The sequence below is a fragment of the Cyprinus carpio genome, chromosome B3, assembly GCF_018340385.1.
Source record: "Cyprinus carpio isolate SPL01 chromosome B3, ASM1834038v1, whole genome shotgun sequence".
In the NCBI taxonomy this organism is placed as follows: Eukaryota; Metazoa; Chordata; class Actinopteri; order Cypriniformes; family Cyprinidae; genus Cyprinus; species Cyprinus carpio.
In genome coordinates, this window is record NC_056599.1 from 33,135,176 (window position 1) to 33,153,529 (window position 18,354).

The 18,354-nt window shown below is 34.0% G+C and overlaps 3 protein-coding genes across 3 annotated transcripts; all 3 read left to right on the forward strand.

Annotated features, from left to right (window-relative positions):
- Window positions 1–1,390: 1,390 nt before the first annotated feature.
- On the forward strand, window positions 1,391–5,604 carry LOC109096999 (parvalbumin beta-like). The gene is made up of 5 exons (XM_019110692.2): window positions 1,391–1,547; window positions 1,914–1,993; window positions 3,483–3,615; window positions 3,690–3,799; window positions 5,320–5,604. Exons 2-5 carry the CDS (start codon window positions 1,933–1,935, stop codon window positions 5,343–5,345), a joined length of 330 nt encoding a protein of 109 aa, XP_018966237.1. The 5' UTR covers window positions 1,391–1,547; window positions 1,914–1,932; the 3' UTR covers window positions 5,346–5,604.
- Window positions 5,605–7,064: 1,460 nt separating this feature from the next.
- Window positions 7,065–8,826, forward strand: LOC109096998 (parvalbumin beta-like). The gene is made up of 5 exons (XM_019110691.2): window positions 7,065–7,227; window positions 7,640–7,706; window positions 7,942–8,074; window positions 8,158–8,267; window positions 8,426–8,826. The coding sequence occupies exons 2-5, from the start codon at window positions 7,646–7,648 to the stop codon at window positions 8,449–8,451; spliced, it is 330 nt and encodes a 109-aa protein (XP_018966236.1). The 5' UTR covers window positions 7,065–7,227; window positions 7,640–7,645; the 3' UTR covers window positions 8,452–8,826.
- Window positions 8,827–12,121: 3,295 nt separating this feature from the next.
- Window positions 12,122–14,379, forward strand: LOC109097136 (parvalbumin, thymic CPV3-like). Its single transcript, XM_019110807.2, has 5 exons — window positions 12,122–12,282; window positions 12,654–12,718; window positions 13,310–13,442; window positions 13,734–13,843; window positions 14,093–14,379. The coding sequence occupies exons 2-5, from the start codon at window positions 12,658–12,660 to the stop codon at window positions 14,116–14,118; spliced, it is 330 nt and encodes a 109-aa protein (XP_018966352.2). The 5' UTR covers window positions 12,122–12,282; window positions 12,654–12,657; the 3' UTR covers window positions 14,119–14,379.
- The last annotated feature ends 3,975 nt before the right edge of the window (window positions 14,380–18,354 follow it).

Consider the following 18,354-nt stretch of genomic DNA (forward strand, 5'->3'; position numbering starts at 1 on the left):
CAAGTTTATGAAATACAGGACATGACAACAATAATAAAAAAAAAAACATAAAAATAAAATAAAATAAAATAAAATAATACACTCTTTAAAATAAGGGTGCTTCATGATACCATAAAATAAAATAAAATAAAATAAAATAAAATAAAATAAAATAAAATAAAATAAAATAAAATAATGGATAAAATAATTAAATTAAAAAAATAAAAATTAAATAAAATAAAATAAAATAAAATAAAATAAAATAAATAAAATAAAATAAAATAATACACTCTTAAAAATAAAGGTGCTTCATGATACCATAAAATAAAATAAAAAATAAGATAAAATAAGATAAAAAAATAAATAAAATAAAATAGAAAATAAGATAAAATAAAATAAAATAAAATAATATAAAAAATAAAATAAAATAAAATAATACACTCTTAAAAATAAAGGTGCTTCATGATGAAATAAAATAAAATAAAATAAAATAAAATAAAATAACACACTCTTAAAAATAAAGGTGCTTCATGATGCCATAAAATAAAATAAAATAAAATAAAATTATTAAAAAAATAAAGTTTGACACAAACAGAATTTTAATTTTAGAAGGGAAAATCACATCCAAACATGGGAAAAAGAAAGCACTACAAACATTACAAAAAAAAATAAATTACAATATTAAAATAATATTAATTTAAAAGTAGGAAGATAAATAAGAAATAAAAAAATAATGGTCCCAATAATTTAAAAGATTAGCAATTATGAAAAAATGAATTAACCAATGTGTTTTAACACTGTAAAAAACGATTTTTCAAAGTTATAAATAAAACAAAGATTATTCAAGACATTGAAAATGCCAATTTATGAAATATACCAGCAATTTCTGAATACAAATTATTTCAAAGTAGATCCTGCACCATTCATACTATGTCCAATAAATATGAAGGGTGTCATGAAGATCTCATCTTCAGACTGCACAATATGCTTCATGTAGGCCATATAAATTGAGTATTGACATGAACGCATACTTCTGCTAAAGTTTCAGTATTGATCATAACAAGCCCCTAAATGTCGGTGCGAATTATTCTTGTAACGCAATGACATGATTTACAGCCGTTTATTGCGCCACAGCTCTCACAGCGTCCAGAGTTTCTAACCTGGAAGAGAAACCCGATCCGGCCCAGTCAAACAAACACACGCTCAGTGATGATACCTGATGTGTTTTTGTCCAAAAATGTCCAATTGAATATACAATAAAACATCTTGATCAGAACAGGAACGGACGTTCCTTAACCTGAGCCGGCTGAGGGAGGAGGGCCTCATGATCTATAGGATCCCACACATGGTTCTGAACATGGTTTGGGGGACTAAAAATAGCCCAACTTTACTACTGGACACATTTTTTCGACCCTATTCCTAACGTAGACCCTCATGCAGTATCTGTTACTGAGCATCGAATTCCTGTAAATGCTGAGGCTGAGGGTATATAAGCTGGAACCTCCAGAAGCCTGGGTCACACCTCGACTAACTCCTTCGGTTTTTCACTCGCCTTAGACAAGCACAAGGTGAGTCCATGCAGCGGATGGCTCGTCGACATAGTTTCACTTTAGGATCACGGACAGGGCCTGTGGAATATGTTGTGTTAATGGGGAGCATCAGGAGCATCCCTCTGTGGATGCAGAGGCTAAAGACCTTGGACACTAAATGGCTTGACGCTGCAGGATAACTATATAGATCTAAAGTGCTTTAGTGCTCTGTTGATAGGTGCAAATGTTTCTGTTTGCATCTGTATAAGAGGAAAATCAGGCACTTGCTGATGGATCTGAGTTACATGAGTCTCTGATGCCTGTGTGGATAGATGTTTGAACTTATTTACTGATATAATGCATTTTGGGAGTTGTTCTTATTCAATATTTGAATCTGTTTTGCAGCTTAATCAGAACCAGAACAATGGCCGTTGCTGCTATGCTCGCCGCAGCTGATGTGGATGCTGCTCTTGCTGCCTGCCAGGGTAAGTCCTCATATTACAGCTTATCACAACTGGGTAAATATGATAACTGTCATGTAGAAGTCATTAGCAACTACGTCACAGGCAAATATGAAGACATATTAATCAGATGGCACTGTTAATACGTGTGAACTAATGATCTGTGAAGCACTGCAGAATGCACTGATGTTTTGGCTATTATTAATAACTTAAATTAAATCTAAAGATTTCATATACATGAATAAACACTCAGACTATATTAAAAAATTAATTATTGTTTAAGATTTTTATTGAATGTTTAAATTATTGATAGTTTTTTAGATTATAGCGCTAAAGAAATTAATTTTGCTATAATTTAATTTAATTTAATTTAATTTAATTTAATTGAATTTAATTGAATTTAATTGAATTTAATTTAATTTAATTTAATTTAATTTAATTTAATTTAAATCTAAAATTTCAGGTATTTGTAAACATGATCTAAAGGTTTCTGCTTAAATTGTTAAAGCTTATTTTGTATTTTTCTTTCAGAAAACTACATAATAAAATTAGATTTTAATAAATATATTTACTAAATGAAGTGGACAGTATTGACAGAAACATGTGGCCAGCACATAAGGGAACTCATATTATATTATATTATATTATATTATATTATATTATATTATATTATATTATATTATATTATATTATATTATATTATATAACATTTCAGGTATTTGTAAACATGATCTAAAGGTTTCTGATTATATTTAAATATTCATTAAATTTAAAAAATATTTAAATTTATCTTGTATTTTTCTTTCAAAAACTACATAATAAAAAAGGATTCTAATAAATTTAATTTAATAAATGAATTGAACAGTATTGACAGAAACATAAGGGAACTCATTTATAATTTTATATTATATTATATTATATTATATTATATTATATTATATTATATTATATTATATTATATTATATTATATTATATTATATTATATTATATTTGAGTTATTTTGAAACAATCCAAAGAAATGCTTGAAATTTGTTTTATAGAAATTGAGTTTCTTTAAAAAAGTAAAAAAAAAATAAAAAAATATTTAAAATGGAATAAAATAGTAATTTTTTAATAAATGAAATGGACTAAATATTAAATTACACAGGAACTCCCTTAACGCTATTTAAAAAAATGGTAACATCTAAACTGACTGGTTTTATCCAATATTACTTAATGTTGCCAAATCAAGCAAAAACATGCATTTCTACATTAATTTCTATACGTTCATAGATGAAATCAGGTAGAAATAGGTAACAATTGCAGGTTACCACTTAATGATGGTTTTTATTAGTTACATTTTTGGTCAATACACTTCTACATAATATTTCTGTATTTTTGATGACTTCCAAAACGTGAAAAATAAAAATAAGCTAAAAGTGTGCAATTTTTTGAGTGTTTTGTAGTATTTTATAGTGGTGATGATGATCATAACAGAATTTTTTGATATGATGTAATGAGGTGTTTCTACAGCTGCTGACTCCTTCGACTACAAGGCTTTCTTCGCCAAGGTTGGCCTGTCCGCCAAGTCCGCCGATGACGTCAAGAAGGCTTTCGGCATCATTGACCAGGACAACAGCGGCTTCATTGAGGAGGAGGAGCTGAAGTGAGAATCATAATAAATCATTCTAAAACAGCAGCGGTCGCAGGGTTAATAACAGGCCTGTGCTCTTCCTGTAGGCTGTTCCTGCAGAACTTCAAGGCTGATGCCAGGGCTCTGACCGACAAAGAGACCAAGGCCTTCCTGTCTGCTGGTGACAGTGATGGTGATGGCAAGATTGGAGCTGAAGGTACATGAAAAATGCCATTTTGACACCATTTTACATGTCAGATGAGATCTAGAAAGGAAGTCAGGAAAGGAAGTCTAGGGATTTTTAGGCTTGGTAGTGGAGCTTGAGAAGGCTTGGATAAGCCTACAGTAAATGACAGAGGAAATCGAAGGCCTGAAATTGTTTGTGGTAGTTTTTTTATTCATTTAGCATCTCTTCCCATGTAATATCACAACATACCATCACTCAGGGCTCAACAGTAAGGATTATTTCTGCTTTAGATTTCTACTCGCTCTGCCTACATTTATACTGGCCTGTTAAAAACATTAATTTGATATAACTGTAGATATACATTTTTTACATATATATTTTAATATTTACTAAAATATATATTTATTCCACACATGTATTTATTCCGTTTCTTTACAAACAAAATTTGCAATAATATTTTCAACCCAGGTGAATTATTATAATTTTTTTTTACATTTGTAGATATAAATCTTCACATACATATTCTAATATTTACTTATTAAAAAAAAAAAAAAAAAAAAAAAAATATATATAATATATATATATATATATATATATATATATATATATATATAATATATATAATATTTACTTTAAATACTTTATATATATATATAATGTGCAAATTTTTAAAAATTAATAAAGTGAAATGTGCTTCACTGTATATGTAATTTTTACATATATATTTACACATTATTCATTCATGCATATTTTATATTAATCATATTTTTACATATACATATTTTAATAATTACTTATATGTATTCATTCCTATGGACATTTTACAAATGATATATTATTAGACATTTTTCACACAATTCTTTCTTAGAGTTTGTAATAAGTTTTTCAATTTTTTTATTTGTGATTATATATAGTTGTATTTTTTTTTTTCATTGTATAATGTATAATGCATATTAATTTTTTATAATGTATGTGTATAATTGATTTTTTTTTTTTATAATTAATTTCCAATTTTATATGTTATTTTTGCTTATATATTTAATATTTACACTTTTATTCATATGCACATATATATATATATATATTTATTATTCATGATATTATTCATTATTTAACATTTTCTAATTCTAATTTTAAGTTTTCTTTACAAGGACAGTTTGCAATAACCTTTTTGTTAACCCATTCTTACGGATATATAACAAATCATCCTTGTGATTTTAACAACATCTATGATAGTGTTTTAGATTATTTTACCTAGCTAACAAGCTGACAAAAAGAATTTGCAACCAAATATAAACTAAAGAAAATAGATAAAAAAATTAATTGTAATGTAAGTGTTGTTAAAAGAGTGGCATTAACCGAGCCGAAACTCTCTCACCATTCTTCTTATTGTCACTGTCTGTTTACTTGGCAGCATCCACTGAAGCTCCACTGTAGTGTAGGATGACGAGCAGTAGTGCAGTTTACCAACACTAACCATATTTGAAAATGAAATTGGTGATATTTGCAGAATTGCCTAACGCTAGTTTCATGTCTGTCTCATCTCACAGAGTTTGCTGCTCTTGTAAAGGCTTAAATTTTCATCTGACCAAGACCCTTCCAATACCAAGGAACCAGAACTCACGACAGCTCACACCTTTCTCAGCCGAACTTTTTTATATGATCTAATTTATGACTGACTTTGGACAGTTGACTCAGTTTTGTGTCTGGATGAGGGTACTGTTTGTGTTAGTTGGATGTTGTATTTCAAGCCCATTGGCTTGTGCACATGTACAATCTTGAATGCACTTCTGGGGAAGAGTGAAAAACGAGGAATAAATATAGTTTTGGTGTAACATGTCTTTGAAGCAGAGTCTTTTGGGTTTCGACCGGATGTCCTCCCGCCGGGCGGCTCTCATGATAATGCACTCTTAGTCAGGGATGTCCTGCAGGCCGCTCTTGGCACGAGGCTGGCCGAGGGAAGGCCTGGAGATATGCTGAGATGCACTGGAAGGGATTTGCAGAGGATAGTTTTCGCATGCCCAATTAGAGTCCATGGCAGCTTCTTGAATGCTCAGAATAGCTCATCGAACACTCAAACAAAGCGACAGCCAAGCTCAGTCTTCCAAAACCCATTAAACGCCCTGCGATGGGCACGACTTCATTAGAGCAACTGGCAATGCTCTTGCAATGATGTGCTGTTAACCATAATGGTGAATCAAACTGTTTACATTCTTAATTAGACATTTAAATCCTTTAGCTTTTATACAACTTATAGAATTATCCTTAATTCTATATTAGAGTGACCATTTGTCCTCCAGGATTTCAAAATGGACTAAAATTGCCAAATTTTATATCTCTGCAGTCCCCATACATGCTCGTATTTGCGTTGCTTTGACCTTTCTCTGTAGATCCCGCCTTCTTGCACACGATTGGTCGCTTATGTGCAATACCTGCGCGCTATTGGCCAAACTGCTTGTCAGTCATTTTTCCATCAGAACGTTTGAAAACGACAGGAAAACAAAGCCGAAACCCGGACATTTTAGTCTACTTAGAAATGCTAAAAAGAGTATGTGTCGAATATAAAACAACTTTCAGTTTAATCTTTCGACGGTGTAGAACAAGTAGAAGAGTTTCTGACTGTAAAACCAGCCATAGCTGGATGAACTCTGCTGCTCTCTGCTGCTTGAACGCTGTATGCAACTGTCAAGAGTGAACTAATAGTAACACGCTTTATAATAAACTGTGCACATTCACAAAAATAGCTTAAGAGAGGCTAATATGCTCCTTTTTGATAAGTTCAATGGAAAAAAGTTTCAAGCATATATTAATTTAGCAACTTTATATCAGTACAGTTCAAGTTCAAGATTAACATATCATAAATTCAAGTAGGCTAATGAACATATAATGCTAATAAATGAAGAACGGAGTTAACCAAAACAGATTTTTTTATTACCCTTTTTCATACAAAAAACAGAAATCAGAACATTTTTAATGTTCTGCAAGCACAAACAAAAACCTCATGCAAACTATCACAACTGAATGAACAAATATGCATTTTACATGGAACTAATAACAATATAACCAGAAATATAAGCAAACACAACCGGAGAGTCCATACCCAGAGCACTAACAGAAATCCCCCTTTGAAAAGTGTCCCGAATGTCTCCCTTCATATAACCCGGTGAGCAAGTGTCCATAGGAATATGTCCATGCACTATCAGCAGCGTGTATTATTAGCATGCGAGTATATGATGGACTTTTTTTCAAATGCACCTTTTAAGCATCTTCATTTTTGAAGATAAATATAGTACAGAGGGCGCATGTCAACTGGCCCCTCGGCCGGCGGGTGTCTATTACATTACGATTCATATTTGGAGTCGCTGAAGGTATATAAGGGGGAGATCGGGGCCCGGAGATCACTGCAGTTCACAGCTCGAGTCTTCTGAAACTACCTTCAGCACCAAAAGACAAAAGAGGTGAGTTTGCACGGCGGACCCAGTCTATCTCTCAAGAGGAAAAGAAAAAAAACTGGATCCAGTTAGTTCCGGAGCAGTCAATAATGGAAATTAAAACCTTTTGCATCTTAAATTTTCTCTTCATTTTGAGGATTTTGTATTTATTTATTTATTTATTTCGCCTGCTGGTGGTCACACACACACCACCGGACTCTTTGGGATTTAACACCCTCGTAACTCATATCTACATTTGACACGCTTCCCTTTTCGCAGTTTGTATGCGATTTGCATGCTTGATGGCATGAAACAAATGAAATGTGATTAGATTAAGCCTTGTATTTAGAGGAGACAAACTGCACTAAATGCATATGAGCTTTCGGAAATCAATCAATGAAAGTTGTGTGTAATATTTCCTGTTTTAACATCCATTTAGCTAAAGATGGCCTTCGCCGGAGTCCTGAACGACGCTGACATCACTGCAGCACTGGAGGCATGCAAGGGTGAGAGAAAGCACGAAAGCAACACACCGTCCTCTATCAAAAATAAGAGATGCCACAGCGATGTCATAGAAGAGCCATTCAGTCAAAGGTTCTTTAAAGAATCTGAAGAACCTTCTTTTGCCACAGAATGGTTCTTTATGGAACCGTTTAGACAAAAAAGGTTCTTTTATGGCATCGTGAAGCACCTTGATCTTTAAGAGTGTGTATTTATCAGGCTCCTGTGTTTCCCACACAGCTGCTGACTCCTTCAACCACAAGACTTTCTTCGCCAAGGTCGGTCTGACCAGCAAGTCTGCTGATGATGTGAAGAAGGCTTTCGCAATCATTGATCAGGACAAGAGTGGCTTCATTGAGGAGGATGAACTGAAGTAAGGGCAAACAAATCCTTTTTTTTAAAATACTAAAACTGGATTGGCTTCTCAAGCTGTTCTGACAAACTGTGCGTTTGCAGACTGTTCCTGCAGAACTTCAAGGCTGGGGCCAGGGCACTGACTGACGGCGAGACCAAGACTTTCCTGAAGGCTGGAGATTCTGATGGTGACGGCAAGATCGGAGTTGATGGTCAGTCACATTCACTCGTCTGCACTGAAAAATAGAAATAACAAATGCACCTCACTATGCTTCCCATGCACTGCTGATGAGATCAAATGCATACTATTTTAACTAAAACACACACACAAAAAAGTGATTTTAACATGTTGATTGTTTCTTTCTGACAGAGTTCACTGCCTTGGTTAAGGCATAAATTGCTTCTGACCAACAACACCTCTTGCTCTGAAGGAACAACTTTGCCCAAGACCTCCCATTTTCATCTTACTATAAATAATTTTTATACTCATGATGCTTATGAGAAGTTTCCTCCCATGCAGCACACTGTCAAAACGATGACTGTGAATGTAGCGGTTGTGTCTCCTGTCTTAAATATGAATTTTGCATACTGTAAAATCTGATGCACTTTTACGGGAACGGACGATACGAAAAGAATAAATATTCTTTTTCAGTATAGACCTCTTTTCATTTCTTCTTGTAAATCTGCTCTGCACTCCAGCTGTATGCAGAAAGTTTATAACCACATTTCCATTTCAGGAAATAAAATAAAATAAAAATATTTGATGGATTATTTGGGATCATGCATTCATTCAGTGTTACTGCAAATGTGAAACACCTTGACTCACGTTTATATTCACAAACATTATAATCACTCACTTACAAGCCAAAGCCTAGCCTATCTGTTCACATAAAATTATTTAACTTAATTTAAAATAGCTGTTTTATAGTTTTTAACGAATTTTATATTTTTATTCAGCAAGGATGCATTAAAATTAATCAAAAATGACAGTAGAGACATTTATAAGAAACTATTACAAAGATTGTAATTACTCACCAACAAGCTGATCGATTTTGATCTGTTCAAATACACAAATAAACAAACGTCTATGTTTAAGCTCAACTCTTCCACTAGATGGCGTTACTTTACAATGACTGAATGGATAGTAAAAGCAGATATTTAGAATAAGTGTACGCCCAAGATAATTATTATTGTAAAAAACTATATTGCACACATTTTTACTTACTTTTTAAAATTCAAAAATGGCTTTTAGCATCTACACTGAAAACAGCAGCACCCTTAAAGAGACCTATTTGTACCTCTAAAAGGTGCATATTAGTACTTTAGAGTAGTAATGTGTATCTTTAAGCTACTACTGTAAACCTTTTAGGGATACAGTGATGCTCCTTAAATAGTACTGCAGTTGTACTTGTTCTTCCTGCTGAAATAGCATGCTAGTCTAGTTAGAGTCTGACACACTAAAACTAAAAGTAGCTGAGGGTTGTCAAAAGAGACACCTTAGTAGAGATCGATGTAGTGTAACTTAGTGCTTGCAGAGAATATAAGCAAACGTAAATGAATAAATGATTGCTCAGTAACCGTATAGGACATGAGGTATCATCCTGGCCCATGACATCAGTGCTGCAGGGTAAGTAGCACCTCTGTATCCGGTGTCCTTGTCAGCCTCAGGCTCTTGGGTTTCTCTCTGTGCAGCATCACGCTGGGTTATCCCACGCATGGAGTGTCCCAAAACATGTCACAGCAAACGTCTCTTCCTAATGAATTTAAATGGGCCATGTGCGCCCTGCAACTCAATAGGCATTAACGCAGTCTTTTGTGATGCACTCAAACATGACTGTCAATGTAAATGCTTATAGAAGTTGATACTAGCAGGTGCACCGTGTGCAAAACTGACGTACTTGCTATAATAATGACAGATGCATTAGTAAAACAAATGAAAAATCCTCACATAAAATGTACTATTTACTGATCAACAGGATGTAAAAGCACAGCTGATATGAAACACGCTACCTTTAAAGGTTTGGTGTCTGTAAGAAGTAAAAAAACAAACAGACAATACCTTTATGATGACCTTTATAATGAATGAAAATGAATGTACATGTATTATAAACTATTAAGAAACTATTTCAAAGATTACTCACCAACAAGCCAATATTCACCCTTGTTCAAATAAATAAATAAATTAGTACTGTCAAACGATTAATCGCATCCAAAATAAAAGTTTTTGTTTACATAATATACAGTATGTGCTTATACTGTGTATATTTACTATGTAAGCTATATATAAATACAAACACATGCATGCAAATATTTAAGAAAAACATTATTTTTCTATATTAAATATATTTATATGTAATATAAAATATAAGAATATAAATGTATATACAGGTAAATATTTTCAAAATATATACTGTGTGTGTGTGTATTTATAAATACATAATAAATATACACAGTACACATATATTATGTAAACAAAAACTTTTATTTTGGATGTGATTAAGCGCGTTTTTTGGTTTGAATTGATCTATTATAAATGAATAAATTTTGTGATTAGATTTTTATGTTTGCCTTTTATGTTTTTATTTGATGTATTTGTTTGATTTAATTTTGTGAAATATTATTACGATATTAAATAACTGTTTTCTATTTAAATGTTTTAAAATGTACTTTATTCCTGTGATGCAAAGCTGAATTTTCAGCATCAGTGTCACGTGATCCTTTAGAAATCATTCTAATGTGCTGATTTGCTGCTCAACAACCATTTCTTATTATCAATGTTGAAAACAGTTGTGCTGCTTCATATTTGTGTTGAAATCGTGATAAATTTTTTCAAGATTCTTTGATGAATATAAATATTTTGTAACATTATAATGTAATTTTGATCAATTTAATGCTCCAAATAAAATTAGTCTACTGATTTCTTTAAAAAAAAAAATTTTTATGTTAAAGTATTATGAATTTTGTATAGTTACAGTATTATGCTTGATGTTTTTACTTTCAGAGAAAATGTATTTATTTAAAAATGAATGCACATGATGCAAATATGCAAGCTGTCATTAAAACATCCATGCAGTGACACCTAAACCAATACTGTTTCATATTTTTCTGTTTATAGCCTTTAAAGCATGAAAAGTCAAATCAATATCTGTGTCGACACAGACACTTGAAGAAAAACTGTCAGTGTATCTGTTACACACGTATGAAGGATGCGCTGTCTGTAACCCCATCGCACCGATGGAAACAACACCTCAAATTAATTGTAACAAAGGATTTGGTGACAAAAAGTTAGGCAGTGTCTGTTTTTTTTTCTTTTCCTGCACTTGAAACCATAAAGTACTGACATATTGCACCCTCTTACATAATATATGCGTATAGCGGGTGCATTTTAAACATTGATTACAGTGTGCTATTGGGCACCACTCAAAAGGTGACCTTGTATCCCTGAATCAGCGGAGGAAAAATGACAGCTCGCTGTTTCTCTGCCTATGGAGGGTGAAATGAGAAGGATAAACTCTCTATAACAACACAAACTGTCCACAGCTATATCTATGAATTAGTTTTGCATCTAATGACTAGTGTATTACGGGGTCCCATCTGTTCATAAAGACAATATAGAGGAAGTCATAAATCCAAAAAAATCTAAAATCCAGTGCAGATTATGGGATTTATAAGAAGCAATAAATTAAAGCAAACACAAGGTGGTTTTCTAGCATTCTAGAGTGTCCCCACCTCTCAATAGAAATGCAATATAAAAGCGTTTATATAATATTCTAATGAGGAATTTAGAATGACCTCATGTAAAGCAGAAGGGAAAGAGGGAGGGACGGACTGACCAACCTGAGAGGAGGATCGGATGTACAGTACGTGAGAGAGGTGAACGAGTGTGAGGGCTTTTGTGATGTGTGTGTTATGAAAAAGGATGGGAGGGACGTGACAGCAAAGCATTTATTACTTAATTTGCCTTTTACAAGGGCGTCACAGATGTCTGAGGGCTGGCCCACACACACACACACACACAAGTCAAACAGATATAAATAGTACAGGTTAATTAGTTAGGTAAGTAATTTGAGCCAGGGCCTGGCAGTTAGAATTTGATCCACAGACAGGTAACTCAAGAATTACCCATTGTCACTGCCTTCAGATCTATATAAATCGCACCTGGACAGACTCGCAGTCACCACTCATCTTTACTTCTGTTGACTCGCCTGCCGGGAGAACTTCACTGAGGTAAGAGCCTGCTCTTCGCCAGCGAATCAGCCAATCTCTTTCTGCATTTAGCAGAAGATTGCATACTGCTTTAGGTTCGCTTTTATGAGAATTATCCTCAAATTGAAATGAAAAATGCACCAAAGCTGCATGTATATGAATCCTTTAATAAAAATAGCATTTTAAAATACATGCATATACACATTTAAACTGAAAAGTGGATTGAAAAAGTATGCATATGAAAGTTATACTAATGTATATGTATATTCTAGTATATTTTGTTATTCTATTTATCTATCTATCTATCTTATTATATTATATTATTTTATATATGGCTGCTGCCTTTGAAAATCAATGAATCGTTTCAAACTGTTCTTCTTTTTCTTCTCCAGGACCATGTCACTCTCATCTGTCCTTTCCGCTGATGCCATCGACTGTGCACTCAAGGACTGTCAAGGTAGGAGACATGACCGTGATCATAACATGATCATGAGGTTAGGATCCTGGACATAGTGGACAGGTGCTTTGAAAGAGGTGTAAAGGAGGCGATTTGATTTGAGCGTCCCTCACTGAAAAGAGGAGGGGGTTTAAGATGTCTGTCCGACACATATAATGCTGTTTTAGAAACTATGCCACGGCGCTGTATGGAGAGAACAAGGGGCTCCACTACAAGATGAGGAGAGAGACCAGTGGAATACCATCAGATCTGACAAGCATACTATGTGGACAACTTGGTAGTCATGTGACTTCTACATGTTCGCAGGTCATGTGACTTACATGTATGTTTTGCCAACTGAAACTGGTGTTTGGAAGAACACCGAAACGTCTTGTCGTTTGTTTTTATGTAGTCCGGTGGTTTTAAATCAAGAGGGTAGAAGACAGCAGCATGTTTGTGCCTCATCAGCAGATTAGGGATTGAAGCTGTAAATGCATTTGTTTACTTAAGTTTTTGTGAATGTCTGACTTCAGCTGCTGCTTAAATTTCAGTGTCAGATTTCACAGTCACTTGCCCTGTTTTTAACTGGTTATTTAATTGGTCTTCTCCCAGCTCCTGACTCCTTCAACCCCAAAAAGTTCTTCCAGCTGTGTGGTCTGACAAAGAAGAGCCCTCAGGAAGTGAAGAATGTCTTTAACATCTTGGACAACGATGCCAGCGGATTCATCGAAGAGGAAGAACTCAAGTAGGAACTTTCACATGAGTCTACATGCAAAGAGCAGATGTACTTCCTATAAACCATATTAATGACAGGATCAGTGCAAGATTTCAGCCTTTTATCCTACTGGGCTGGCTATTCAAAAACAGACAGGGATTACCTATTCTGTTTCTATGCATTCGGCCGCCCGCGACCTTTTAATTAGGAAAGACACTTTATCCTCCTGCTTTGAATACATCCTGTATACATCCTGTCTCTGTCTGTGTACCGATATTTTAAGTATTTCCTTTCCGGATGCTCTTTCTGATGTCGTTCCAGGTTTTTCCTGCAGCGGTTCTCACCTGGAGCTCGTGTACTGACCGATAAAGAGACAAAGGGTTTCCTGTCGGCAGCTGACGATGACAGCGATGGCAAGATTGGAGCAGAAGGTAATCATGGCATTTATATAACATTTCCGTCATTCATAATTAACACACAGTCGATCCAGACAGTTTTGTGATTGTTTCCATTTGATTTCTGCTCATATGAACACGAGCTGTTAACTCACATCCATGTAAAGTTAGATGCAATTTAAATATCCATATCATGCTTACATTATACTGTCATATATAAAAATGACTGTAAGCCATTTATTTGAGCAGTTCACGTGAATGAATTGTGTCTCTGATCTCTTGCAGAATTCCAGGCGATGGTTCTGTCCTGAATGATCAGTACACATCTCTCCCCTCTCTTGTACTCAGATTTCATTTCAATTCAGCAGTCCCCGCCACTCGATACACAGGTGTTTTGCTCCCGGGGACCCCCCTGGTCAATAGAGTCCACACAAGGCAGACGCATACTGTACACACTGCAGTTTTTATTTGATTTTTGAATAATGTAGAGGGGCACACATGGGCACTGACCAAACGTAAAACTACCTGAAAATGATTATTGAAGTGAATAAATAAATGGCTCAAAAAATTTCAAATGCTGTCTGTGTTATTCTCATTCTGGTCGTTAAATATTAAAGAGGTGAACACAGGACCTACAGTAGCACATGAATGAAACAAAGAGGTTTGATGAATAAAAACTTGTGTAGATAAACAGATAAAGCCACGTTAGACAAAAGTGTCATCAAAACACTGAAAATGACATAAAATGAAATTTAAATGTGACACACAGAGAATCAATGACATTTCTGATCGCAAGATCTAAATGTGCATAGAATATGTAAGATTACAATAAAATCATATAATAATAAAACGATTACTTATTAATCAAGAACAAACAAGACTTACATTTAATAAACAAATAATAATGCTATTATAATTCTATATTAATATCTTATATATTAATAATAAATGAATGTTTTTGTAGTAAAATGATATGCCCACAAAATTATAAAAGCTTGGAGCTTTACATTGATAATAATCGGGTTTACCTTATAACATGCGTCATTTGATATGAACAAACAATGTGCAACGACAATGCGTGAGCAAATATTATTAGGGGAACTTTGGCTGCTGTCAATCTTCAGTTAGCACGCACAGTTTTGCCATAAATCGAACCGGTTTACTTAACACACATTACATTGAACATCTTCAGATTTCCACTGTCTCCTTTAAACATGCATTTACTAATGTATGATAGATAGCTATATATAGAGCTACAGTGGTATTGGTTTGTGCTGCATCATAGAAAATATGAAAAATGAACTGCCATTTCATCTTGAAGCTGATGGGAGTATTTGGGGTGATGTGGCACAGTGGTTACATTTTCAAGGAACTGACCCTTAATTGCTGCTAGTTTAAAAGTGTCTGCTACACGACCGTTTAACAATTGTTGGCTTCTAACCCATGTTTAGTTTGTTAGGGTCATCCGTCCTGTTGCTATCAATCATTGGGGGAGAATTCTCGCACCACGTTCAACCTACTGTAATTCAGCCTCTGTGGATGGATGCATTTTCTACACAAATGTATGTTTTCCAAACAGTCAGCTCACTGTAGACTTTAATAGCTGAGAATTACACAACAGGACCTAGAATTAGAGCCAGCATGTTGACCACTAGACACCACACCCTGACATTAGCAGCCTGTGTATGAGTGCAATTCTGCTTCACATGCACTGTGGAATATTGCCAGGATTTTACCAGTAACAGTAACACTAAATACTAAATTTTGGTATACGCTTGGCCGTTTTTTTCTTAACTCAACTCAAGCGGTGTTTAAGAGAGAAAATGACATTCCAGAGATTTCACAGTAAAATCCAGAGGACAGTGTTTTACTGTAAGAACTATTTGGTACATTGTCAATATTTTCTACTGTAAACCTACAGCCCAATGTACCATGTTAATATGAAGGAACTGTGTTTAAGTGTTGAAGGAAATGGAAAACAGTGCTGGTCATTTTCAGTTTTTCTGTTGGTTTTTTTTTGTTTTTATGTTGATTTTTTTTTAAAATGATTTGTTTTTAATGACAATGAGTTGTTTCTAATATTAAATATTGTGGTGAGAGACAACATCATTAATAACACTGCATTGTAAATCTCAATATCATGCACCTTATACCACTATAATGTGGGATATCTCAGGAGATTTAATTAAAATTTATATCAGCTGTTCCAGTGCGGTTTAAAGGGACAGTTCAGTAACTTTCCACATCCCTCTTGTCATCTTCCTCCATGATAGCATAAACAAAGGCCATTTTTAGATCGCATTCCTTTTATATATGTACATTATAAATATGTTTTTGTATATACAATTATTAATGTAAAAGTTCTAAATGAAATACACTTTATACGTGTTTATTAGTTATCATTCATGAATAAGCCAATTCTGATGAATTGAAAATTTTGGATAAATTATTATTATTATTATTATTATTATTAATAATAATAATAAATAATACAATTAAAAAAATAATAATAATTTTATTTTAATTAAGCAAGGACTGATCGTTAATAATCTGTTGTCAAAGAAATGCTTGGCATGATTATGAAGATAAATAAATAAATAAATGGAGAGAGAATAAAAAACAACTTACAGCGGCTTTTGAGTTGTAAATGAGGTGCATGTGGCACTGCTGGGATATATAGGGCTGGGAAAGTCATACAGTAGATACCACTATTCAGGGATACAATAGATCATGACCCCTAAATGGTCAGAAAGCATGACTTGTAAACAGGAAGGAAATCGGAGACGTCAGGTCCAGGCTGAGTCTTTGGGCAGTAGAGTGGGATCATGTGACAAGGGCGGGTGAGTGGGACAGCTGTGACAGTGCAGTATTATTAGGCCTACTGTACAGAGGGAGAAACAGAAGAAAAAACATTATTTTTCCATTTTTATGGTTTTATGGCACAAATTACCGAATGTGTTGCTGCTAATTTTAGCATGTTTAGCCAGCACGCTAAACAGTTATACTCATAATGAACTGTCTTACTATGCTTTACTTTTACAGAGTGATTACCTCACTTGCTAAACATATACTATAAAATGACATATAATAGTGCAGAACTATGAAAAATTAGAGGCACCTACAGATTTAGTAGATAGGGGTAGTCTATCTAAACAAGAGAACATATGATATTTAAAACTTAACATTAACAGTATTATAACATTATTATAATAGTATTATAAACTTAGTATTATAAGTTTTTTTGTCAGCAACAAATGGTGTAAACTCTAAAAACAGAACAATTTAAAATGAATGTTTAACAGCAAGTATTTTGAAGATTAGCTCATATTTCATCGATTCATTAAATGATAAGCTGTTTTCCCCCAAAAGCAGTTTATTCAGCGTAGTGAAGCCTCTCTTCCGTTGACATCCATTAAAAAAAACAGCCTCTGGTCTCCTTCTTGCATACTGGAGCATTATATTTTTTTGCTAACCTTGGTATAGCTATTCACTGTAATTGCGACAGTGATATATTTACAACAGTGAATTCCACTCACTTAAAGGTACGGCTGGCGATTTCAGAGAGGCTAGCAATAGCAAGCTAGCTTTGAAAGCATAAGATCCCACCCTCCCTGCAAAATAACTCTCCAAAGCCACGCCTCCTGCAAAACACATGAACGCGAGTTAACCAGAGGCTAACCAGCGACACGATGAGAGACGGTGTTGGTGGAGGATTGAATGGAGCGCTATCAGATTACCTCATGTCTCATTTACAGATGAGAAAACATTACAGTACAAAGCGCATAATATTACAATAATAACGCCTTTCATTCTCACTCGGTCTTCAGTAGTGTAATGAACGTGCTGATGACGTATCATGTCTGTGAGAATAGTTTGCGTGGAGGTATGTTGACAGGAAGGTCGGACAGCCTATAGTAGTGGGGACTATCGGACCGAGAAATATGATTGGACGAAAATTTCATGGTTCCACAGTATATAAATAAAATAAAAATACATTTGGACCACTTAGTTTCCGATTTGCCATCGTAATGTGAAGAGACCTTCAACAGTGTTGTGGGGTTCTTTTTATAAAAGATTGTGGAAAATTAGTTTTTGTTTAACATGCTTTGGGTTGTTTTAATGTACACCATTTTCAACTATAAACATAACAATTTTTATGTGTTTGGCCATTTATTTACACGACAGTGGGATTTTGTGGGCCGCAAAACACAAACTTTTGAAATAGGGTTTAAAAACGCATGTTTTTTGAAAATAAAATTTTCTTCTCTGTGTAAACATCAAAAACACGAATTTGTGAAAATGGTGACGTCATGTGGGTACGTATTACATGTTCAGTCTATAGGTATGTGCACAGTTATGTGTTTCTTTACAAAGTGACATCGCCATCTACTGGCCTTTAGTCCCTTTCGCAGAACTGCAGATGTATGCAAAACTTTTCAAAAACACAAAGGAAAAACATTTCCGTTTTCAGTACATGAGGTTTTGTTAGTCATGTGAATTTACCCTTAGAGGGTAAGTGAGAAAATGTCATACTAAAATTATTATTA